Source organism: Mustelus asterias, chromosome 2 (assembly GCF_964213995.1).
Source record: "Mustelus asterias chromosome 2, sMusAst1.hap1.1, whole genome shotgun sequence".
Classification (NCBI taxonomy): Eukaryota; Metazoa; Chordata; class Chondrichthyes; order Carcharhiniformes; family Triakidae; genus Mustelus; species Mustelus asterias.
In genome coordinates this window covers 44,419,026-44,445,258 of record NC_135802.1, presented here as the reverse complement: position 1 = coordinate 44,445,258, position 26,233 = coordinate 44,419,026, and the positions used below count along the sequence as shown (strand labels likewise).

The following is a 26,233-nucleotide window of genomic DNA, read 5'->3' as shown; positions in this document are numbered from 1 at the left end:
AGATCCCGCCACCAATTGCCCGCCGCATCTGCAGCAGGAAACCTGCCATGGAGAATTCTGACCATTAACATTCTTTCTCTCTCAAAATATGCTGCCAGAACTGCTGAGTTTTTCTAGCACTTTCTGTTTTTAGTTCAGATCTCCAACATCCATTATGGGATTAATGCTACATGATTGATTTCACAATCTATTATCACAGCGGGATGTCTATCAGTTCAGTTTGTTTGACAGTTCCAAGTACTTATGAGTCTTGAAATGGAACAATGAAACAAATGCTTGTTTTTATAAGAGACTCAAGGAAGTTAAATGTAGTGAATGGGTTTTTATCAATAAGGATGTTTTTTTGAAATAGTGAATTCACCAATAGACACTTAAAACCTTTATTTAATCTCAGCATAAGTCTCAAGGTCAACCATGGTGGATATTGGGTGAGTTGGCATGGAGCACATCAGATCAAAGGGTGTTAGGTGGCAGCACAGGTTTGCATAAATTTCCATGGTGCTACAAAGCACTTTGGAAGGTCTGGATACCTCTTGGGTTGGACATGCAAGCATCTGAATTGGGGGGAATCTTACCAAAAAGTGGCAGAGTGTTGTTTCCAGCAAGAAAACCATGTGTTTCTCTCCAGATCTTAGACACTCTGCCAAAAAGATCAAGGGGCGTATTTCACACCATCATGCAGTGGGGTGGGGACTCAACTTGCAGACAAAACCCAGCTGCACTGAGATCAGGGTGCCACAGAAGTTTCAGGGTTTACCTCCTTACCCCTGATCAGAGTTAGCACTTCTCTTCCCTCCCCCCCCCGAAAATCGGCCCCTTCTCCCCCACAATTAACAGTTCCTTCACTTCTCCATCATCAGCCCCTCCCCCCCATCATCAGCACCTTCACCCCGCCCCCAGCCAGAGCCGGCATCCATCTGTCCCCCAGCAATAGCTATTGCTGGCATCCCCTGCTGCTGGCCACCACCACATCTAAATGAATCCCCCTCTCCCATGAGGCTCCCACTGGGGCCCGCCCTTTGGCACAGATTAGCACTGCCTGGCCATGTCTACTGCCCCTGAAAGCTACACTTATTTTTACACCCCTGGGGAGACCCCCATGACAGGTTCACATCTAGGTTGGACCTGTTATAAACTGTGCTGGCGTAATATATACCAGTGAGGGGAGTGGGATAATGACATGAAATTGTCTTGAAATTGATGTAAAACAGGTTCATGCCCATTATGAGTATGAGCCTGATGATATTGACAGCGAGGCGCAGGGGAGATCCAGGATCGTGACCTCGCTGGCGAAATCTGCCACTTTCGGATCTTGGCATTCGCACGGGCAGCAAGAATGCACTCAAGATCGCCCTCAATGAGTGAGCTAACAGATTGAAAAATGCTCAGGATTGCTAAAAGATAAGCATAGAATCCTTACAGTACATGTGACCATTCGGCCCATCGAGCCTGCACCAACAACAATCGCACCCAATCCCTATCCCCGTAACCCCATGTATTTACCCTGCTAATCCCTCTCACACTAAGGGGCAATTTAACATGTCCAATCAACCCAATCTGCACATCACTGGAGAAAGAAACAGAAAGAACTCCGAGAAACTGGATTGATCTAGAGTGAATGGGTGGATGATCACCATCTAGGTGGTGGGCCAGCAAGTAAAAATGGAAAGAAATGCATTTACATGCACCTTGCATGGCCACAGGATACCCCAAAGCACATTACAACCAGTGAAGTAATTCCATCACAAGGTCAGAAATTGAGATGTTTGCACAATGCTCAACATCATCCTCAAGATAATGAAAGCAGACCATGTTCATATGCAATAAGACCTGGACAAGATTCAGGCTTGGGCTGATAAGTGGCAAGTTGGCCACTTTGAGATGTCAGGCCCCGAAAAATGGTGTGACATCTTCAATGGATGAGCGTCAGATGCAGGAGTCAATTGCACATGTGGCCAGTCCACAATTCTTTACCTATTGCTCTCACCTTTTCCCATGCATTGATTTCTTCTGTAGCGAATGGTTAGATTCATATCTCAGAGTGTTGTAAAATTACATGTACATGCAAATCCAACAGTAATTGTTTCCTTTTTCTAATTACAGCCCATAAAATGGAGGCATTGCTGACAATGATTATCATAGAATTCCTACAGTGCAGGAGGAGGCCATTTGGCCCATCGAGTTTGCACCGACCACAATCCCACCCAGACCCTATTCCCGTAACCCCATATATTTACCTTGCTGATCCCTTGACAACTAGGGTCAATTTAGCATGGCCAATCAACCTAACCCACACATCTTTGGACTATGGGAGGAAACCGGAGCCCCTGTAGGAAACCCATGCAGACATGGGGAGAACGTGCAACACAGACAGTCATCCGGAATTGAACCCAGGTCCCTGACGCTGTGAGGCAACAGTGCTAATCACTATGCCACCCCTTTAAGAGAATAGCTTAGTTTGGTGGTGGTAACACTGTACATTACTTACAGTATAATTAGAGTGGGTTTGGGATACATAAAAGTAAGGTTTTATATTCCAATTCAATTTCGATAAGCATACATTCCCATCATTGAACGACTGGAATACTAAAACACTGGTAAAGCTAAGTAGTAGCTATGCTTGGCTAAGAGAAATGTTGCCGAAAACAAGGAGAGTAAACACCCCCTTCCTTTATCTTAGTCAGGCACTCGGAAAACTCCCAGGAATGGACTAACAAGACCTCACACAAGTTCTTAGAGATAAAAGGGCGAAGGCAGTTCTTTCTTGGTTCATGGCTTTCCTGAAACGACGGGGCTGCAATTAGGAACAAAAGGACATTTAAAGACAACCCACGTTTAAACAAGCACTCTGAAATAAAGGGGCTGATATGTATTTGGGGTGGAAAACGCCTGTTATAACAACACCATCTCTCTCTCCCTGCAGCTTGGGGGAAGTCTTACCGGATTGCCCTTTGACACATTGACAAATATGGTAAAATATGCTAATTACGTGAAAACGTCAGTGAGGCTGCCCTGTGTGTGCGCGCGAGAGAGGGAGGGAGAAAGAGAGACTTCAGGCAGTGATTGGAGAGGGGGGAAAGAGAGAGGCTCCAGGCAGTGACTGGGGACGGGGAGAGAGGCTCCAGGCAGTGACTGGGGACGTGGGGGGAGAGAGGCTCCAGGCAGTGACTGGGGACGTGGGGGGAGAGAGGCTCCAGGCAGTGACTGGGGACGTGGGGGGAGAGAGGCTCCAGGCAGTGGGGGGGGGGGAGAGAGGCTCCAGGCAGTGACTGGGGGGGGGGGAGAGAGGCTCCAGGCAGTGACTGGGGGGGGGGGAGAGAGGCTCCAGGCAGTGACTGGGGGGGGGGGGAGAGAGGCTCCAGGCAGTGACTGGGGGGGGGGGAGAGAGGCTCCAGGCAGTGACTGGGGGGGGGGAGAGAGGCTCCAGGCAGTGACTGGGGGGGGGGAGAGAGGCTCCAGGCAGTGACTGGGGGGGGGGAGAGAGGCTCCAGGCAGTGACTGGGGACGGGGACGGGGACGGGGACGGGGGGAGAGAGAGGCTCCTGGCAGTGACTGGGGAAGAGAGGCTCCTGGCAGTGACTGGGGAAGAGAGGCTCCAGGCCGAGACTGGGGAGAGGAGGAGAGAGGCTCCAGGCAGTGACTGGGGAGAGGGAGAGAGAGGCTCCAGGCAGTGACTGGGGAGAGGGGCGCCAGGCAGTGACTGGGGAGAGGGGCGCCAGGCAGTGACTGGGGAGAGGGGGAGAGAGGCTCCAGGCAGTGACTGGGGAGGGGCGGGGAAGGACAATCCCGGAGAACCATGGCTGGCTTTGTCGCTCGTCTTCCCAAACTTTTCTTCAGGGAAAACTTTCCCAAAGTCCTCGCCGCTTCCTGGAGTGTGCAGCGGCCGCGGCAGCTCCACACTGTACCGGGTAGGTGGAGCTGATAGTCTCCTCCGGCAGGTTGGGGAATCTGTCTCTGGAGTGGAAATTTCCACTCTGCTCAGCCAGCGTTTCAGGCGGAGCTGCTTCTGAATCAGAAAATAAAAGCAACGGCTTCCGTACGTTGATGTGAATGAATTTGCAAGTGATATTGCGCTGGGTGTTGTTTGGAAATGTTCAATTTTATCCATCTCGAGCGAGTCATCATGTTAAAATATCAAAACAAAATGGAAACAAATCAATGGGGACAATGCCCCTGGCTCTTGCCAGCTCGGTGTGAGAGATCAGGGATAGTGTCTGGAGAAATTGCAGATGTGTGTTTGTTTTTGTGTGTTTGTTTGAATATGGAAGCGACATTCTCCTGAGGGAGCCTCGGCCATAACAGCAGGAGTTGAAATCCTTGGTTGCTGCTTGAAGTATATCTGGGAGGATTTATTTTGAGCTGGGAGGCTCCCATCACCCTATGTGTTTCCCGTTCAAACTGATTTTTATATTATGGCGTCGCAAACTTCGTTACCCTCTCAAATGCAGCCTCAAACAGGGCGGAAGGAGGAGGTACCTGTAATCATGTGTTTTGATTGTAAAGTGTAAGTCGGCACAAGGGTTAACACTGCTGCCTTACAGCGCCAGAGTCCCAATAGCGGCCTCGGGTCACTGTCTTGTGTGGAGTTTGCACGTACTCCCCGTATCTGTGTGGGTTTCCTCCGGGTGCTCCAGTTCTCTTCCTCCCTCCCACCTACCCCCCCCACGCCCCCACCCCCCACACACCCCCCCCCCCCCCACACACACACACACCCCACACCCCCCCCACACACCACACCCCCCCACACACACACACCCCCCCACACACACACACACCCCACACCCCCCCCCCACACACACACACACCACCACACATACACCCCCCCCACACATACACCCCCCCCACACATACCCCCCCCCACACATACCCCCCCCCACACATACACCCCCCCCCACACATACACCCCCCCCCACACATACACCCCCCCCCACACATACACCCCCCCCCACACATACACCCCCCCCCACACATACACCCCCCCCCACACATACACCCCCCCCCACACATACACCCCCCCCCACACATACACCCCCCCCCACACATACACCCCCCCCCACACATACACCCCCCCCCACACATACACCCCCCCCCACACATACACCCCCCCCACACATACACCCCCCCCACACATACACCCCCCCCCACACATACACCCCCCCCCACACATACACCCCCCCCCCCACACATACACCCCCCCCACACATACACCCCCCCCACACATACACCCCCCCCACACATACACCCCCCCCACACATACACCCCCCCCCACACATACACCCCCCCCCACACATATACACCCCCCCCCACACATACACCCCCCCCCCCCCACACATACACCCCCCCCTCCCACACATACACCCCCCCCTCCCACACATACACCCCCCCCCCCCCCCCAAAGATATGCAGGTTAGGTTGATTGGCCCTGCTAAATTGCCCCTTAGTGTCAGGGGGATAAGCAGGGTAAATACGGGAATAGGGCCCAGGTGGGATTATGGCGGCCTCCTGTGGGGATTCTATGAAAGAAAACTTACTGTTTGACAGAAGCGTAGTGGAAATTGAAGTTCCTAATTAGAGCCAGACATGATGGGGGAAAACCCCAGCTCCCCTGCCAGACACCGTAACGGTTCAGCCAGAAAATGGAACACACAATCTAAGCTAGCAAGGGTGTGCCACATTCTCGACCCTGCAGTCTTTCAAGTGTTAAACCAAAACCCTGTGACCTCTAAGCTAGAAGCAAAAGATCCCATAACACTACTTGAAGAAGGTCAATGAGTTCTCCTGGTGTCATTTAGCTCAGTAAGAAATCTCACAACACCAGGTGACCTGACGAAGGGGCAGCGCTCCGAAAGGTAGTGGATTTTGCGACCAAATAAATCTGTTGGACTTTAACCTGGTCTTGAGATTTCTTACTGTGTTTACCCCAGTCCAACGCCGGCATCTCCACATCATTTAGCTCAGTCCAGACAAGGCGTTAAGTGAAAATTGGCTGCACTACCCTTCCCTATATTGAAATTGTCTACTCCAGAAGGCTGTGAATGCTTCCCTATATTACAATAGTGGCTACATTGGATGTCAGACTATATGGCAATCCTCAGATCAAATCGCCACTCGTCACAGCCTATGGTCATCTGGGACTATGGCAACTTTACCTTTTACCTTTACCTAATTTATATTTGAAGAGTTATACGGACTCAAAAATGTTGACTCTGTTTATCAGATGCTGCCAGACCTGTTGGGTTTTTCCAGTATTTTCAAATTTTCATTCCTAATTTATAGTGCTTGGCTCCATTTGCAATGCCCCCTGAAGAAAGCTCTGCCATTAAAATTGGAGAGCCTATATTCGGCCAACACCAACATTTAACATGGAATGTGATGGCAAAGTGCTCAGAAAGTACTCCGAGTTTTTAAAAACAGATTTGACACTGCAATGCCAAACAGTACTCACTCCTTCAGGTACTTTCAGACAACTGAAGACAATGTGTGCAATTCTATGTTTAAAAACAAGTGTGTAACATTTTGGAAAGTGTATGAAAGATGCTTCAGAGCAGAACTCTTGATTTGCCATATTCAAACAGCCTAATTTGCAAACTTGTCATCTGCAAACTGTTTTTCATTTGTTTTCCCTCTGGGGAAATTTGCTAACTGGGCAAACAGGTTTTAACCTGTTCCTTTACTTTTACGTTGGAAATAAAAGTTTAGGTTTTGCCATGTTTGTGTTTCCTGAAGCGGCACGGTAGCACAGTGGTTAGCACTGCTGCTTCACAGCTCCAGGGACCTGGGTTCAATTCCCGGCTTGGCTCACTGTCTGTGTGGAGTTTGCACATTCTCCTCGTGTCTGCGTGGGCTTCCTCTGGGTGCTCCGGTTTCCTCCCACAGTCCAAAGATGTGCGGGTTAGGTTGATTGGCCATGCTAAAATTGCCCCTTGGTGTCCTGAGATGCGTAGGTTAGAGGGATTAGCGGGTAAATATGTAGGGATAAGGGGGTAGGGCTGGGGTGGGATCATGGTTGGTGCAGACTCGATGGGCCAAATGGCCTCTTTCTGCACTGTAGGACTTCTAATCTATTCTTTTATGAAGGAAGAGCAGATTATCAAATGGATTGGGTTACAATTCATCAATAAACTACCCTCCATGCCACACCTATGAACTGGTGTCAGTTATCCGTCAAAATGTTTGTCATCAACAGGCATACACACTAAGTTTAAAGTTTGTTCATTAGTGTCACAAGTAGGCTTATGTTAATACTGCAAATAATTTACTGTGAAAATCCCCTAGTCGCCACACTCCAGCGCCTGTTCGAGTACAGAGGGAGAATTTAGCATGGCCAATGCACCTAACCAGCACATCTTTTGGACTGAGGGAGGAAACCGGAGCACCCGGAGGAAACCCGTGCAGACACCGGGAGAATGTGCAGGGAGGAAGGGATTGTGGCTGTGTGATTTATATTGCAATTGTATGAAGATGAAACGGGCTAAAGAAGACCTAAGGCCGGAATCGAATCCAAGACCCTGGCGCTGTGAGGCAGCAGTGCTAACCACTGTGCCACTGTTCCGCCCAGCTAAGTGACTGATGTACTGTTCGTAAAAGCCAGCCAAGTGATTTCTATCCTAGTAGAAGATGAAGAGTGACAAATGTGATTCTGGTTTGAATGGCAGGATTGTCTCCATTCAAGGTGATCATAACTAAAAGAAATTTGAGCCTGAGGCAATATGTTAATTATTTGATGAAGGGTCATCCAGACTTGAAACGATAGCTCTGTTCTTTCTCCACAGATGCTGTCAGACCTGCTGAGAATTTCCAACGTTTTCTTTGCAAGTAATTTGGGTCTATATTCTCTGGAGTTTAAAAGAATGTAAGATGATCTCATTGAAACGTACAAGATTCTGAAACGGCTTGGTCGATGCTGAGAGGTTGTTACCCCCGCCTGGAGAATCTGGGTAAAGGGCATGGCCATTTAGGACTTGAATTGAAGGGACATTTCTTCATTCAAAGGATTGCGAATCTTTGAAATTGTCCATTCCAGAGGGTTGTGAATGCTCCATTGTTAAATATGTCTAAGGCTGCAAACACGGATACTTGGTGTCCCAGGGAATGGAGGGATATGGGGAAAGTGGAATTGAGATCAAGGATCAGCCGCAATCGTGCTGAATGGCGCAGCTCTTGGAGGTGGGATCATATCCCTTAAAGGGGCAAGAGCCCCGGCGGCAGCTCATTAGTGCCTGCTTAGCAGTCAGTGCTTCCGGAAATGGATGGCGCAGGTTTGCCCCCTGGCCTTCTAGCCCACTGACAGGGCCTCTCAAATAAAACTCAACCCATGGTTGTCGATCTTGGAGTACCCACTTGGTACACGAGATTGAGGTGCCCTGTCAAAACCTTTATTTATTTGATTAACATTTAAGCTTAACAGAAGTAAATTTAAAACTTGTACATGATATTAACAAAAAAAAATGACCAGCCATACACCGTGCCAATGAACTCCTTCCCTTGCACTGTTATCACTTTTGGTGATTTTTTTTACCCCTATACCTGACGCTCCCTCTTGCTGATCTTCGGATTCTCCTTTAGCCAGTTTCATTTTCATACAATTGCAATATAAATCACACAACCACAAATCCTTCCTTCCTGATGCCCAGCTAAAAACAGTTAAAGCATACAAGGTCTCCTACCCACAAACCTGTGTGCTTCCCATATGAGTGATGCACACACTGGAAGCTTGTTCTGTAATGTTAATAAGGCAGTTACAACCGTCAGGTTAACTTTAACAATGTTGCATATTAGACTGCTCAACTCCTACAGAATACTAGCACAGTAAAAGCTTTCACAGAGTTTAGTTGTTTCAAATTATGCCGCTAGGGATGCTGAACGTGCCATGTTGTTTGGTTTTGTAGTATTGTTTAAAGTTTATTTATTAGTGTCACAAGTAGGCTTACATTAACACTGCAATGAAGTTACTGTGAAAATCCCCTAGTCGCCACACTCCAGCGCCTGTTCAGGTTCACTGAGGGAGAATTTAGCATGACCAGTGCACCTAACCTGCATATCTTTAGAGTGGGAGGGAACCAGAGCACCTGGAGGAAATGCACGCAGACACTGGGAGAATGTGCAGACTTTGGACAGACAGTGACCCAAGCCGGGAATCAAACCCGGGTCCCTTGCACTGTGAGGCAGCAGTGCTAACCAGTGTGCCACCATATTGTGCATGAGGTACTGCAACTTATTAATAATTGAATAAGCTAACTGCATAGATTTGTCTCCTGTAAACTATCTGCACTTTTCCCACCGAATGTTGAACTTCAATTACCATTGGGCCTCCGTAAATGAGAATAAAGCATATTCTCCCATTGATGCCTTGGTGGAGATTATGTGCCTCATTCCCCACAACATTTTAATCTTGTTTGTAATTAAAAATTGAATTTATAGTGAGGGGACACTTAGTTTTCATATCCGCAACAAAGTTTCATAACTCTTGACTCAGACATTTCTATCAGCTTGCTTGTTTCTTATTGGAAGTCATGAGTATTCTACGAGGCCTGAATCTCTGCCTTTTCATTCCAGTGTAGAACGATTACAGTATAATTGCTTAACTACTGTTTAAAAAACTGAATCTCATGTTGTGCCTTGGAGAATTATTTCTGTAACAAAATAGGAGAGTTGGTATTGGAAGAAAGATGAAATAAAATAAACCCTCATGCTAGAGAGACCTTGAATGGCAGTCTCTGGTTTCAGTGCATCTCAGAAAAGCATAAGCATGGCCTGACTTAACATTTCTGCCTGATGAGGTATTTGCTTTACTTTGATTTTGTTTTTGTTTGCATTGTAGTCCTTTCCAGTAATTAGCACTGCTGCCTCACCGCACCAGAGACCTGGGTTCAATTCCGGCCTCAGGTCACTGTCTGTGTGGAGTTTGCACATTCTCCCCGTGACTGCGTGGGTTTCTTCCGGATGCTCTGGTTTCCTCCCACAGTCCGAAGGTGTGCGGGTTAGGTAGATTGGCCATCATAAATTACCCCTTAGTGTCGAGGGGGATTAACAGGATAAATATGTGGGGTTGCGGGGATAGGGTCTGAGTGGGATTGTTGTCGGTGCAGGCTCGATGGGCCCAATGGCCTCCTTCAGCACTGTAGGGTTTCTTATGATTTTCTCAGCCACAGGATGGAAACTTTAGCTGTCAAGCCTTAAGGTCGATGCTGGGTGTGGGATGTAGGAGCGATTCCCACTGCTGACAGGATCAGATTCTGGCCACATTTACGACAGATTAAATATCTTTTATAAATTACATTGAATACAGAATGGTCTCACTTTTGCTGGGAGTAATGTTTTATTAGTTGTACAGTATTTGCAGTTTATGGAAGAGTTTTATTTGCATTCACCAGTATGGTTAGGTTCCATCCACATCTATAGTCTATATTGCCACTCTCAACCTATTGTCCTGGGAGATAGATTCAGAGCTTGAATATTCAAGTTTAAGAGCTGGAATGCTATACTAGAAGAGCATTCTAGAATCATAGAATGGTAACAATGCAGAAAGAGGACATTCAGCAAGTCACATTCTTGTTGGCTCTCTTGTTGGCGGGATGGTGGCGCAGTGGTTAGCACTGTTGTCTCACAGTGCCAGGGACCCAGGTTCAATTTCAGCCTCGGATCACTGTCTATGTGGAGTTTGAATGTTCTCCCCTTGTCTGTGTGTGTTTGTTTTGGGTGCTTTGGTTTCCTCCCACACTCCAAAGATGTACGGGTTAGGTTGATTGGCCATGCTAAATTGACCCTAATGTCAGGGGGATTGGCAGGGTAAATCTGTGGGGTTAGGGGAATGGGGCCCGGGGGGGGGGGATATGTGTTGATACAGACTTGATGGGCCAAATGGCCTCCTTCTGTACCTTAGGGATTTTATGAAAGCGTCACTCAGCTGGTCCCACTCACCTGCCTTTATCCTGTAGGCCTGCAAGTTATTTTACTGCCTTTTTCTTTTTACCAAATATCTTAAGATTAGTTTGTAGCATTTATCTCATTTTTATTTTTATATAGGTTTGAGATCACTGACTCGATACGATGAAACAACTGTAAATGTTGATTGGCAAAAGAAGCTAACCCCTGAGCAATACTTTGTAACTCGAGAAAAGGGGACAGAGATGGTAAGTCAATGTTTATCTCTGAATCTAGGCCAGCTTTAGCTCTGGCTTCTGGAAGACCATGATTAAAACCATTGAACACATTTTTTTCATGATTTAGATGTGGGATATTAGCACAAGTTCAGAAGAGCTCTCCAGCATTACAATGTTTTCCTTTTCCTCCACTAGTCGGCTTTTGTAGCCTTTTGGAGTCACTGCCCATCAGTGCCAAATCGAAGGACTGTTTTGCACTGTACATTCTCACCCACCAGAAACTGGATTAAGAGATGGCCTAAACTAAATTCACAAGATCATTAAGCATAAGAAATACCATTTCAGGCTTCTTATCTTGCCCATCCCCAGAAAGTCCTGCGTTCACTTGATTACATTTCATTTTTACGTAGTTCCCAAGGTGTTTGCTTCTACCATTCTATCCGACTGTTGATTCCATACACTGCTCACTCATGTGTGGAGGCCTTCCTGATTTTGGCCCCAAATTTGACTTTTATAAGTTTGAGCCTGTGTGGTCCTCTCACAATTTAGTCTAAATTTCACTTAAGACCTTCACAACTAGCAAACATAGGGGGTTATCAAAATATATTTATAAAAATATAGTATTTGAACCCAATTCCCAGAGGTAAATAGTTCTGTACTTTTCCCTCTGATCCACTCTGTCCTTCTCTCAGTTTCGTGACTCTCCCCACATACCAACCAATCCTCCTCATTCTGTCATTGATTATTTACTTTTTGCTGAACAAAGAGACGTGAGGTGTTTTAATGAGTTTGAACTCCTCTACTCCCAGCTATTCCGCCATAAACCAGCATCCACAGAACACACTGAATCCCTGAAAGTGCACCTAGTTAATCTAACACACGCATGTTGCGGGATTCTGAATAAATTGACTGATTTTCCATATGCAACACATATGTCTGGTAGCATTGCGAGGCCTCGGGGCCAACTCATACATACATGTGTGTAAACCTGACAAAGGGACTGGCTAGTCATCCCTAACAATGTGACCGCAATCAACAAAATGCAAGCCATTCTTAACGATGGATCCAAATTCGTATGTGTTGGATCTGCCATATAGCATAACCAGACAGACTTGCTTGAAAGCAAGCTTGCTTTTTATGAATTGTGTAAGCACAATAAGTTGTCAGGTGATAATTATGATAGGATTCATCCTCACGGCTCACTGCATCCACGTATGTGTGGCTTCCCCAGACACAGAAAAGTGATGTCCCTTTATACGCTATCTCATCTTTACAACATGAATGGGCCAAATGGTTGGATGAGTTGCTACAACCAATTTTGAGCAAATTTTCCACATACATGGTGAAATACTCCTTCGCATTTGTGAAGACGATATAGGACTTGCATATTGATAGCCAGGCTAGGTCCATGCTCCCGTATGACATTGCTTGCCTATTCACCAATGTTCCACTTAAAGAAGCCATGGACATTTGTACAACAGCACTATATCATGGTGATCTAGACCTGTCACCAGTGCAGGGTTGCTACTGTGTAATATTACAGTGCAGGATTGTCATTAGTCTATCAAAATCTCTTCCAAGTTATCAGAGCAAAAATTGCATTTCAATGCTGAGAGTTTTGTGTGGATATCAATTTGCTAGTGGTAATGACACCATCTTCAAGTGGCAATGTACTCCAGCTGATGTATAAGTGACTTTTAGATTGTAATCTTTAGCAGGTCCACTGTGTCCCCTTTTAGAAGTAGAAAGACATAAGATGGCTGTCAACTTTTCAGCTTCTTTCCAACTTTTTGAGTGTTGAAGAAAACATGCAAGGAATTCGTGACATTCCCAACTGAAGAACAAACAAGAGAATCATGTTCGTCTGCCCAGACCCCCCCTCAAAAAGCTCCTGATACCACATTACCTGCTGTAGTGCTGTAGTTTCAACAATAATACAAAAAAAACCATTGCCAGCTCGGTACTGGTGACACCTCATTCGAAAAACACAATAGTGGCATATTTTCACTTGTACATAAAAACATTTCAATCAGAGTTAGCACATTTTTCATTTGCATCTGAAAGGATTTGTATATAAATATCAAATGCAAATACCAATGTCAATTGAAATCTTCCCAATAACTGCTAATCCCTCTCTGGTCTGTTTATATGTAAATGAAAACAAAATAGTAGGCAGCTGCTGCAACAATTACCGTGATTACATTTTGGCAAGTGGTATTAGGCCACCTCAAGAGCTGCAATGTTGTTCCTGTTAAATTGTTCCTGTCCAGAGAGACTGTCCTCTTTATCCCTCTTCATATATTTTTAATCATGTGTCAGTGCCTGGCTGCGTTCTATGTGATGGAAATGTGATTATTACTGAATGCAAATATGGAGCTCGGTTTCCCCTCATTTGCAGCAACTGCAGGCTGATTTGTGCATCTCGGATGCCTCTTGTTCTCTGGGCACCAGGATTTTCACAAGAAGTGCAATTGATGGGGAGACAACTGTGGATTTGCTGTCAGTTATACTCCTGAAATATAATGTTCCTTTAGTTTCAAGGATCTGTATTTCTGAGCTCAGGGGTGCTGTAACTGTGCCCATCCCCCCACAAGATGAAAAGTGACGTAGTTCATTCTGAGACAAGGGTCCTGAATCTTAATGAAGGAGACTACAATGTCATAGAATCATAGAAATCATAGAAACCCTACAGTACAGAAAGAGGCCATTCGGCCCATCGAGTCTGCACCGACCACAATCCCACCCAGGCCCTACCCCCATATCCCTACATATTTATCCACTAATCCCTCTAACCTACGCATCTCAGGAAACTAAGGGCAATTTTAGCATGGCCAATCAACCTAACCCACACATCTTTGGACTGTGGGAGGAAACCGGAGCACCCGGAGAAAACCCACGCAGACACGAGGAGAATGTGCAAACTCCACGCAGACAGTGACCCAAGCCGGGAATCGAACCCAGGTCCCTGGAGCTGTGAAGCAGCAGTGCTAACCACTGTGCTACCGTGCCGCCCAATAGTATGAGGTGTGTACTGGTTATAAAGTTTCTCCTTTCAAACATGGCATATGATTCAAAGAACATAAAAATCCTTTTGGTTTCTTTAAAGAGGTTGCCAGTTGAGTGCTTTTTAATCTGGAAGTCCATTCCCTCTCAGAATTTCATTGATTTTGTTTCTTATTTAATCCTGGGATGTAGGCTTCACTGGCAGGGCCAGTGTTTATTGCCCATCCACAACTCCCCTTGAGAAGGCGTTGACCTTCTTGAACTGCTGCAGGTACATCCACAGTGCTTTTAGGAAGGCAGTTCCAGGATTGGAACTGCGATATACTTCCAAGTCAGGATGATGGGTGGCTTGAAGGGGAACTTTCAAGTGGTGGTGTTCCTATTTGTCTGCTTTATAGATTGCTGAAGAGAGGAAACTTGAATCACATTTAAACTGGATCACACCCAGATCTTCTGTGAAAGGACCATCTACTAACCCACTAGGTCCACAGTTCTTTATTTCCCCGCCATTATAATGATTGTACAATAAGCTGCATATATTAACCCATCTTGTTTAATTTATGTCATGCTAGCCCATGTGGAGGTCTTGTGATGCCCCTGCCTTTGAATCATGGAAACCCAGCAGTGCAGAAGCAGGCCATTCGGCCCATTTGAGTCTGCACCGATTCTCCAACAGAGCATCCCACCCAGACCCTGTCCCCAAAACCCCATGTATTTACCCCACTAATCCCTCCTAACCTACACATTTTGGGACACTAAGAGGCAATTTAGCACAGCTATTCACCCTAACCTGTACATCTATGGAGTGTGGGAGGAAACCAGAGTACCCGGAGGAAATCCACGCAGACACGGGGAGAATGTGCAAACTCCACACAGGCAGTAACCTGAGGCCGGAATTGAACCCAGGCCCATTGTACTGCCATGCCGCCCAACTACGCCTCTGAGCCAGAAGCTCTGGGTTCAGGTTCCACTCCAGATCTCATTGGCCATGAAAGGAGCATTCATGACACAGTTCAACAGGTTCAAAATCAGCTTGCTAATCCTTCCAAAAAAGTGTGTGAAGATACAGAACTGAGAAGTAGGCAATTCAGCCTTTTGAGCCTGCTCTGCCATAAAACAAACAAACATGCCAGTCTGTGAATAGTCATGATATAATTTTGAGGGATGCCTGTGTGCCAGGTTATAGAAAATCACTACTTTAACTGAATATAAGTAATTATACGAATCTGTCGAAAAGTAAAGACATATAATCCAGATGGTGGAGAAAATGCCACAAGATGTTTCAGTTGTAATTTTCCTTGTCTAAAGATTTATTTTCCATCATTATAATGTCAACATCTTTATCCAGTGAAGGTGCAAGTTTCATTTACATTGGAATAGCATCAAAATCTTGAACTATGTAGATAAATAGAGTCCATTCAAGTGTTTGTAAAACTGAAAAAATATTTTTGGTTACTGCAACAGTAAAGGTTCCAATATAATTCTAACATTTGAAATAATTCTGTTTATATAGAGTTCTAAATTAGACATTTAGTTTCTTCCACGGTGAAGCACTTCATTATTGATTATGTTATTGAGGATTTATTATGCCCAATAACCCACGCTGGATTCTAAACAAACCTTGTAGTTAAAAACCAAAAACATTCTAAACTTAAATCATTAAAAAATGATGTTTCTGGAGTTATTTTTATTCTGTTTCTCTGCACTAATTGTGCCTTTCAAAGTGGTAAGAATATTAAAACAAATCCTCCACAGCACAATTGGTTTTTAATTCTGAGTTTTGTTCAGCAGGCTTTTAATCCACAGTTTCCTTGACATTGCCACATTGCTTAATACGGTGTCCCAGTATCAACATCTTGGGGGTTATCATTGGTCAGAAACTTAAGTGGACTGGCCACGTATGAAGGAATTGGCAATGAAGTTAAACTTTATTTATTAGTGTCACAAGTAGGCTTACTGCAATGAAGTCACTGTGAAAATCCCCTAGTCCCCACAATCCAGTGCCTGTTTGGGTACACTGAGGGGGAATTTAGCATGGCCAATGCACCTAACCAGGACATCTTGATGTGCTTTGAGATATTTGAGATATTCTGAAGAAATAAATTCAACTTCTTTCTGTTTTATTAACAACAGCAGCCACCTGAAAATTTGAATAGTTCTACTCCAATGAGAAAATCTCACCAAGAGCATCCCACATTTTAATCAGGATGTAGCTATTGCCAGAGACTAGTTAAAATGAAGACCACTCGACCATGATGCTATTAAGATTGCTGCTGTTGCACCATCATGGCGATTTGCTTTCTGGTTTGACTTTACTCCTTCCTCTGGTGTCATTTGGCTACATTTAAAAGACAGGTTTTAATAGAGGCATAATGACAATAGTTAAATACTTAAATGCAATACTTAAAACGGAGAGCTGAGAGAGCGCTAGCGTATTTCAGTTTTATTGTATTTGAATATAATTGGAAAAATGAGAGACAGAGAAGCAGAGCAGCCAGTGCATTGCCTCCCATTTCCATTCATGAGCACTTGTATCTACTGCAAGCTATGGGGAGTAGGGTCCCAAAAAGCACCAGACCCATTTTGTCAATGAAATGGAAAGACCAAATAATTGAAAGAGTAGTGGTTTAACTTGCTGGGGAATGGGGGAAATTAAACTGAAATCTTTTCTGGTGAATATAAAGCATTTTTGCCTTCATAAAGGTGCATGTGACTGTAAGCCACACAAGTTGCTTTGCGAAGCAAAATTTTCACTTCACTGTGACCTACCCTTATAAAAATACAAATCAATTAATTGGGTTAATTAGTAGATCTAATTGGGTTGATTAGTGGAGTGTACTCCTCCACCTGATATCAAGAAATGGCTGAAGGTACTGGACACGGCAAAGGCTACAGGGTCCTGGCAACATCCTGACTGGAGTGAAGACATTTTTGGGTATGGCATGGTGGCAAAGTGGTTAGCACTGCTGCCTCTCAGCGCCAGGGACCCGGGTTCGATTCCTGGCTTGGGTCACTGTGTGGAGTTTGCACGTTCTCCCCGTGTCTGCGTGGGTTTCCTCCAGATGCTCCAGTTTCCTCCTCCAGTCTGAAAGACGTGCTGGTTAGGTGCATTGACCCGAACAGGCGCTGGACTGTGGCGACTAGAGGAATTTCACAGCAACTTCATTGCAATGTTAATGTAAGCCTTACTTGTGACTAATAAATACATTTTAACTTGCTGAAGTCTTGTGCTCCAGAACTAGCTGCAAGTTGTTTAAATACATCGACAGCACTGACATCTACCCATCAATGTGGAGCATTGCTCAGGTATGTCCTGACTACAAATATAGAGCAAATCTGACTCGCTACCACCCCATCAGTTTAACCTGTACAGCTAATACCTGCCAATGGTGTCTATCAACTAAATGATAGAAGATGTCATTGATGATGCTATTCACCAATAACTGTGCACTGATGCTCAGTTCAGGCCCCCTCAGCTCCAGACTTCACACGGACAAAAAGTTTGAATTCTAGAGGCAAGGTGCGAGTGACTACCCTTGACATCAAGATGCCATTTGATTGATTGTGGTATCAAGGTGCTCCAACAAAATTGAAGTCGGTTGGAATCTGGAAAAGTTTGTATGGCTTTTCTTCATTTGTGGCAATGATTTTCTGACTTTTGACTTTGATTTGCACACTTTGATTCCTTGTCTTTGGCTGTCCAACCTTCTTAGCTTTCACGTTTGGATACATTGGACAGTGTTTCACTGTGTTTAAAATAGTGCTGTCTATTAGTTCTTTATTTTTAAAAAGTTGCCCTTTCGTCACCTGTACAGTTTTGCTTACTTTCTCACCATTCTGTCTCTCTTCACCCTGGAAATGCTAATACCTGCCAATGGTGTCTACAGTGGTGCCTTCCGAAGGGCTAAGTTAATGTTTGTTACTCGGATAGTTCTTCTACTCTGGTCGTTTCTGCTTCAGGCATTACAATTTTTGAGATCCTCCAGGCAATGGAGATGTAGAGAGATTAGACATCCATTGTAAAGAAGAGGAGATGGGTGGGGCCAGGAAATTGGAAACTTGTAAAGTGCTGGAGGATACCAGTAGAGTCATGGAGGTAGGTAGGAAGAAACTGGACAATGGGAGAAAAAGTAGAGTCAATGTAGGGAGAAATCAGTTCACTGGGGCAGGAACAGACTGAAACGATAGGTCCATCAGGACAGTGTTGTTTATGGAAGTAAGTAAAAGGGAGCTGTTACGGGTTGTGGAATTGAGGTAGGAAGCCATGGTGGGAAGATCACTAGGAGAGCTCAGGTCAGTGACTACTCGCTTTGCTAGCTACAGCTGAGCTGCCTTGCTTTAGACAAGTGGGCTGTATTCTTACAGGAAGAGAATGTGCACTCCATATCAGGCAGATAGATACTTTACCCATGCAGATATTTTTGAATAATATAAAAGTAAAACATTGCAGAGGTTGGAAATGTGAAATAAAAACAAAGTGTTGTAAAAACTCAGCAGGTTTAGGCAGCATCTGTGGAGAGAGAAACAAGAGTTAATATTTCAAATCCCGACTGTTCAGCTTTTTGAAGCTTTGTCTAAAAACTTATAAACACATTGTATCAGACACTTTGACAAAAAATACCAAATTTAAATTGTACATGAATTTTCTTGTCATCTTTATCTACTCTTCATTGTCGCATTTTTAAATGAAATACAGATTGCAACTTTTAATTTTATAAACTATTCTGTTTTATTATTTGCAGCCTTTCAGTGGAATCTATCTGAATAATACCGAGCAAGGCATGTACCATTGTGTGTGCTGCAATGCTCCGCTGTTCAGGTAAGCCACCAGAGCGAAGCAAAGTCACGTTATCTGTAACCAGTATTAAATGTGGGTACATCAGGTGTATGCACCAGGAAATGGTGGTTAAACAGAAATAACAATTTTTAAAACTGCAGATGAATAGCACCAATGGGAATAGATGTGTTCAAGTCAGAGATGGCAAAGTGTTTTGTCTTTGTTGGCAATTTTAGATGAATATTGTGTCTTGAGGATCATGTGCAAAGTTTAAATCAATGTTTCTTGTTTACTTGCGTATGTCTCAAATTGTGAATAAAATGGAGATTGGAGTTTGGATTTAGGATTTACCCACTAATGAATCAGTAATGCTGAAATGAGCCCTTTCCAAAACTGCAGGTCCATGAAATTTAAACCCAGCGATATAAAATAGAAGTGCAAATGGGACGCAAGACCAAAGTATCTGGTGTCACCACACCCTCCAGTTTGCTACAGCTGTCATAAGTGGTCAAGGCCAATGGTCCATGACAGGTTGGATAGAGTCACAGAATAAATTTCCAAAAAATTAATAAGGATCCAAGAATTACAGGCGTCAAACTACAGTAATGTGGATAATTCAAGTTTTTCAATAAACGTCGGCTGCCAGCATTTTCCCCACATTTTCAAAACGCATGGATGACTCTAAAGAGGACCCACTTTGCAAATCATTTTTTTCCCGTTCCCTGCTCAGTTTTAATAATTGTTTTTGAAGCTTGTTTTCGCTAAAGTAATTGAACTTGAGAATCAGGAAATTTGGATAGGCTGCTTGATGCATTTTTAACTGATTCCTCAGATGGCGAGACTGACTTATGAGATGAGATTGAGTCGGTTAGGATTATATTCACTGGAGTTTGGGAGAATGAGGAGGGGGGGTTCTCATAGAAACCTATAAAATTCTAACAGGGCAAACAGGGTAGATGCAGGAAAGATGTTCCTGATGGTACGGCTGTCCAGTACCAGAGGCTGTCACCTAAGGATGCTCGATAAACCTTTTAGGACTGAGATAAGGAGAAATTTCTTCACCCAGAGTGTGGTGAGCCTGTGGAATTCACTACCACACTAAACAAGTGAGGTCAAAACATTGTTTGTTTTCAAGAAGGATTTAGACATAGTTCTTGCGGCTAAAAGGATCAAAGGATATGGGGGGAAGGGGGAATAGGTTACTGAGTTGCATGATCAGCCATGATCGTAATGAATGGTAGAGCAAGCTCAAAGGGCCGAATGGCCGACTGCTGCTCCTACTTTTTTTCTATGGGATATTTGATAAATGCACAGCCAATGGAATTGTGTGCTGTTTGTATCACTGATATTTGGGTAGAAGAGGTTTTTCTAGTTGCTTTCTTCCAGTTTCAGCCCCTTTTGTTTGTAAATTTTAACCTCCTGAAAATCATGAACATGCAATGCAAAGGTCTTGAGTTTCAAATACAGAAAAACTGCAGTCATGATTAGTAATCCCTCTGTATTTAGATCAGAGATCGAGAGATATTCTTCAATATCTGCTGTTTTATTTATTTTTCTTCACCTGACCTTGCCATCAGCTGAAGACCATCAAGAGCTGAGGTGGAGAAAGTAAATGTAGAAGTTCCAGAGAATCCGTTATCCATGAATGGCAAGAAATTGTGTGAATCAGTGGTGATAGATGGGGGGGTGAGGTCAGGGGTTAGCATAAAACAAAACATGTTGGAGGGGTATGGAGAGAGCCAGAAAATCTCTGATACAAACAAAATACAATGTGCAGAAGAGAGAGACATGGAGGACGGTGGTCAGTATGCAATGCAGGGTGGGTGTGTGGTACCTACACCTGTAGTTATTTAGAGCTAGGTTTAAATCTTCCAATTGGCAAAATTCACATACCAATGCACTCCCCCTGCATTCCTCTCCGAGTTGGAATCATAGAATCCCTACAGTGCAGAAGGAGGCCATTCGGCCCACCGAGTCTGCACGAACAACAATACCACCTAGGCCCTATCCCCGTAACCCCACAATTTGACCCCGCAAATCCATCTAACTTGCGCATCCCGGGACACTAAGGGGCAATTTAGCATGATGTGGAGATGCCGGCGTTGGACTGGGGTAAGCACAGTGAGAAGTCTCACAACACCAGGTTAAAGTCCAACAGGTTTATTTGGTAGCACAAGTCACAAGCTTTCAGAGCGCTGCTCCTTCATCAGGTGAGTGGGAGTTCTGTTCACAAACAGGGCATATAAAGACACAAACTCAATTTACAAATAATGGTTGAAATGCGAGTCTTTACAGGTAATCAAGTCTTAAAGGTACAGACAATCTGAGTGGAGAGAGGGTTAAGCACAGGCTAAAGAGATGTGTATTGTCTCCAGCCAGGACAGTGAGTGAGATTTTGCAAGTCCAGGCAAGTCGTGGGGGTTATAGATAGTGTGACATGAACCCAAGATCCTGGTTGAGGCCATCCTCATGTGTGCGGAACTTGGCTATCAGTTTCTGCTCAGCGATTCTGCATTGTCATGTGTTGTGAAGGCTGCCTTGGAGAGCACTCACCCGAAGATCAGAGGCTGAATGCCAGTGACTGCTGAAGTGTTCCCCGACAGGAAGAGAACACTCCTGCCTGGTGATTGTCGAGCAGTGTTAATGAACACCGCTCGACAATCACCAGGCAGGTGTTCATTAACACTGCTTGACAATCACCAGGCAGGAGTGTTCTCTTCCTGTCGGGGAACACTTCAGCAGTCACGGGCATTCAGCCTCTGATCTTTGGGTAAGCGTTCTCCAAAGCGACCTTCACGACACATGATAATGCAAAATCACTGAGCAGAAACTGATAGCCAAGTTCCGCACACATGAGGATGGCCTCAACCGGGATCTTGGGTTCATGTCACACCATTTGTAACCCCCACGACTTGCCTGGGCTTGCAAAATCTCACTAACTGTCCTGGCTGGAGACAATACGCATCTCTTTAACCTGTGCTTAACCCTCTCTCCACTCACATTGTCTGTACCTTTTAAGACTTGATTACCTGTAAAGACTCGCATTCCAACCATTATTTTGTAAATTGAGTTTGTGTCTTTATATTCCCTGTTTATGAACAGAACTCCCACTCACCTGATGAAGGAGCAGCGCTCTGAAAGCTTGTGGCTTGTGCTACCAATTTAGCATGGCCAATGCACCTAACCCGCACATCTTTGGACTGTGGGAGGAAATTGGAGCACCCGGAGGAAGCCCACACAGACATGGGGAGAATGTGCAAACTCTATACGGATAGTGACCCAAACCGGGAATCGAACCCAGGTCCACGGAGCTGTGAGGCAGCAGTGCTAACCACTGTGCCACTGTGCTGCCCCTGTTATGTTAGGCATTGCATAGATTACCCGGGTCCCTGGCACTGAGAGGCAGCAGTGTTAACCATTGTGCCACCGTGCTGCTGTGCTGTAATATTCTATGATGTATCAGAAATTAGTCTTGAAATATCAAGTATGTTTAGTGCTGAATGTAAATACATTTTAAAATTGTTGGGTTGTGGGTTTCCCATTTATTGCCCCTCTCTAGTCGCCCTGGGAAGATGCTGCTCGACATTCCTGTTGAACCGGGGGTAGCAGTTTTGAGCAGCTTGCTAGGCCACTTTAGGGAGCAGTTAGAGTCGAGTTGATTTTCTTCTCAAAGGGCATTAGTGAGTCAGCTAGGATTTAATGAGAATCTGTCTGGTGTTATGGATGTTTTTATTGATGAGAGCTTTTATTTCCAGATCTAACTGATTTTCAAGTTCTCCAAAACTTTTATGCTCTGATTTGAACTTGCATTCTTTGGGGCCGGGCTCAGGATTATTTGTCCAATAACATAACATACCCAGTACACTATCATACACTGATTGATGAGAGATTCTTTATGATCCCAACTTGGGTTAATTTCTAGCTAATCCAGCACATGTTGCTCAATTTTATATTTTAACGGTTTTATTCATTTGATTTGCAGAATTGTAGCACAATTCTTTTTATCTGTTTTCAGTTCATTTGTGAATTATGAAATTGAGATTTAGCAATACTGTGTTTATAGTAATGAATTGATCACATTTTGTATGGTTAACAATAGCTCTGAAACCAAGTATGATTCTGGCACTGGTTGGCCTTCTTTCTGGCAAGTTCATGGTACAGTGGACAGTGATGAGAGCAATACCAATGCACTACGTCGCACAGATAACTCCATGGGCTCGACAGGAACAGAGGTTATTTGTAAAAAGGTAGATATAAACAGTCTCCCAATATTGTTAACAGTGTTGCCAATTTTCAATCAAAATTCCTTGTGGTTAAAGTACCAAATTTCCAGTCTACATAAATCATTAGGGAAAATCTGCTTCCTCTCAATGAAAGTAAAAGTTGATTGCTATGAGTCAACTATTCAGAAAATGCACGTTTTAAAAAAGACATTTTCTGAACTTCGTAGAATGCAATTTAAGTTTAGCCCATTTATTTTTTTGCAAAATGACCACCTCGGTTCGGTGGTCTACATGTGACTCCAGACCCACAACAATGTGGCTGACTCTTAAATGTCCTCTGAACATTGGAGGGCAGTTAAGAATGGGCAATAAATGCTGGCCCAGCCAGCGTGCGCACATCCCGTAAATGAATTTAAAATATTTTTAAAAAGTGCATACTTAGTTAAAATATGAGATGGCCATAATCAAGGTTACAGGATTATCCTTTTGCAAGTACTGTATGCTACTAACAAAATTTATATGATAACTTTAGAATTTATAAATGGTAACATTTATCTATGTTTGATTTATAGCATACAACTGCTTTTAAAATGGGTTCAGAATATTTGTTGTTAAGGGCTCATATTTGTGCATACCATAGGGTGGGGAGGATTCCTGAAACCCTTCCCCATAAAAATATACACATTTAATCTGCGTAAGCACCTGCCATTTTGTGGAGTTACGACTGCAGCTAGGGGATTCTTGCCATCATGTTAAGTCCACTGATCTTTCTGTTTTATTTTGACCATTTAGTGTGATGCACACCTGGGCCATGTGTTTGGTGATGGACCAGAACCCACAGGACATCGATTTTGCATCAACAGCGTTGCATTAACTTTCAAGTCCAAATCAGCGCAGTGATTTTTACAATGTTAGGTAGCAATTTGTCATGTAACAACTGGTGTAAACTAGATTGCCAATACAACAATTTAGTGTCGCTACTTGTTTTCTTGGTAGCTCCTTCTGTGTGGTACATTCTCTCAAATATTTATTGTGCATTAACAGTGCAAATTGTGTACGTTTTAATACCTGTGCTGAAATATTGGAGATACACTCCTTAAGGTTTAAGCAAAGATCATATTTCACTTTGTTACAAATAATTTTGTAAGGAATAAATGTAAAATTAATATCAGTGATTTTATTTATATAGATAATTTAAAAAACAAAAATATTTTCCATTTCTCATATAAAACAGAAAATGCAGGATATACACATATAAAATGATACATTAATGTTTTGAATAGAAATCCATCATCAGAACGCAATACCACCTGTAATATTCTACTACTTTTTAAAGCTTCCTAATATGATATGTTTCTGAAATTTGAAATTTTCCTTTTATCTTTGCTACATTCAAACTTCTAATTTCTCAGCCTAAATTAGCCCATGCTTAAGAAGTCATGTATACAGTTCTTATTCATTTGTTGGCATTCATTGAGATAATATTTCTATTCAAAAGGTCAGCCAAAAATTTAAATTTCATTTATTCAAATTTGTATTTAGGCAACTGTGATTTCTTGGTTCTCAACAAGATCTGAAAATCTTCAGTCGTCCTGCTCTATATGCTAGAGGTTAATTGTGTGACTTGTAGTGTGAATAGATGTGATATGTAATTTTAAAAATCCATTGTGACTTGACTGAATATATCTACTCCTGTAGTTCAAGAATACCATCTATTACATTAAAGTGGGTATTTACCTTGAGCTATTATGAATGAGCATTGTTTTAATTCATCTAGTCTTTAATTAGAACAACCTTTTACAAAGAGGTAAAAATTACAATGGGCAGGATATGTATTAATCAGTACCATTTGCTTTAATAATGGATTAACAACCAACATTCAGTCACTCCTAAGCAAATAAATTAAGTAAACATTTTTTGTTAAAGATAAAATGCATTCAATTGTAAATTTGGGGTGGCAGCGTGGCACAGGAGTTAGCATTATTGCCTCACAGCGCCAGGGACCCAGGTTCGATTCCTGGCTTGGGTCACTGTCTGTGCAGAGTCTTCACGTTCTCTCTGTGTCTGTGTGGGTTTCCTCTAGGTTCTCTGGTTTCCTCCCACAGTCTGAAAGACGTGTTGCTTAGATGCATTAGCCATAGTAAATGCTCCCTTAATGTACCCAAACAGGTGCCGGAGTGTGACGGCTAGGGGATTTTTCACAGTAACTTCATTACAGTATTAATGTAAGCCTATTTGTGACACAAATAAACTTTCTAACAACTTTTAATTTGCATTCTGACACTACTTCCTTGGACTCTGCCAGCAGATCATCATCTCTGTCCAGGTTTCACTCATGAATAAGGTCCTTGCCACCCGTGACCTAATTCTGAATGGCTACACTGATATCCTGACTTTCAATGAAACTCACCTCCTGGTGTAGTAAAACCTTGCTCCTTGCTGAAGACTGCCTGCCTGGATATACTTTTCACCATCATGATGAACAATATCATTTTAAGGAATGTTGTGAGACTTAAGGGTTCAAATACATTTCAGTGGGATCAAAGATAGCATACCCAGGACCTCAACTTTGGGACCCTTATCCAAAAACATTCACTCCCTCCACCACCAATTAATAGTTGCAGCAGCGCATACCATCTACAAGATGCACTGCAGGAACTCACCTAGTCTCTTTAGACAGCATCTTCCAAACCCACAGCCACTAACATCTAGAAGGACAAGGGCAGCAGACACAGGGGAGCACCACCATCTGCAATTCCATTCCAAGCAACTTACCATCCTGACTTGGAAATATATCACTGTTCCTTCACTGCCGCTGGGTCGAAATCCCGGAAGTCCCTCTCTAATAGTAGCGTGGGTGTACTTTCAGCAGATGGGCTGCAGTGGTTCAAAGCAGCAGCTCACCACCACCTTCTCAATGGCTGCTACAAGTTTGAAACGATAAAGCCAAATGTTCAGGCATTGGTATGAGTAACTCCCATCCCCACAGATCTAGCTCTTAACCAAGAGTAATTGATGGGCAGATAAACCCTCAGTAGTAATTGAGATCGGGGCGGTTCAATGCTAATAGACGGATCCTTCCTTGTTAATGTTTTCTTTTGTATAATTTATTTTTATCAATTACTTCT

The 26,233-nt window shown here is 43.8% G+C and overlaps 1 protein-coding gene across 9 annotated transcripts; it reads left to right on the top strand.

Moving 5' to 3' along the window:
• Positions 1-3,338: 3,338 nt before the first annotated feature.
• On the top strand, positions 3,339-24,847 carry msrb2 (methionine sulfoxide reductase B2). 9 transcript variants are annotated; one of them, XM_078234392.1, is made up of 7 exons: positions 3,377-3,494; positions 3,550-4,036; positions 7,773-7,937; positions 11,026-11,132; positions 18,848-18,924; positions 22,982-23,129; positions 23,898-24,847. In XM_078234392.1, exons 3-7 carry the CDS (start codon positions 7,901-7,903, stop codon positions 24,003-24,005), a joined length of 477 nt encoding a protein of 158 aa, XP_078090518.1. In that variant the 5' UTR covers positions 3,377-3,494; positions 3,550-4,036; positions 7,773-7,900; the 3' UTR covers positions 24,006-24,847. The 9 variants fall into 9 exon arrangements, with proteins under 9 accessions (XP_078090491.1, XP_078090518.1, XP_078090509.1 ...); XM_078234402.1 differs by having other exon boundaries at positions 3,472-3,494; positions 3,550-3,908; XM_078234365.1 differs by having other exon boundaries at positions 3,339-3,908; positions 7,773-7,815.
• The last annotated feature ends 1,386 nt before the right edge of the window (positions 24,848-26,233 follow it).

Excerpts from the sequence above, each read along its gene's own strand:
- msrb2 (XM_078234329.1), top strand. The coding sequence starts at position 3,797 with ATGGCTGGCTTTGTCGCTCGTCTTCCCAAACTTTTCTTCAGGGAAAAC. Across the intron at positions 11,133-18,847 it reads GAGAAAAGGGGACAGAGATG|CCTTTCAGTGGAATCTATCT; the intron begins GTAAGTCAATGT and ends TATTATTTGCAG. Across the intron at positions 18,925-22,981 it reads TGCAATGCTCCGCTGTTCAG|CTCTGAAACCAAGTATGATT; the intron begins GTAAGCCACCAG and ends GGTTAACAATAG.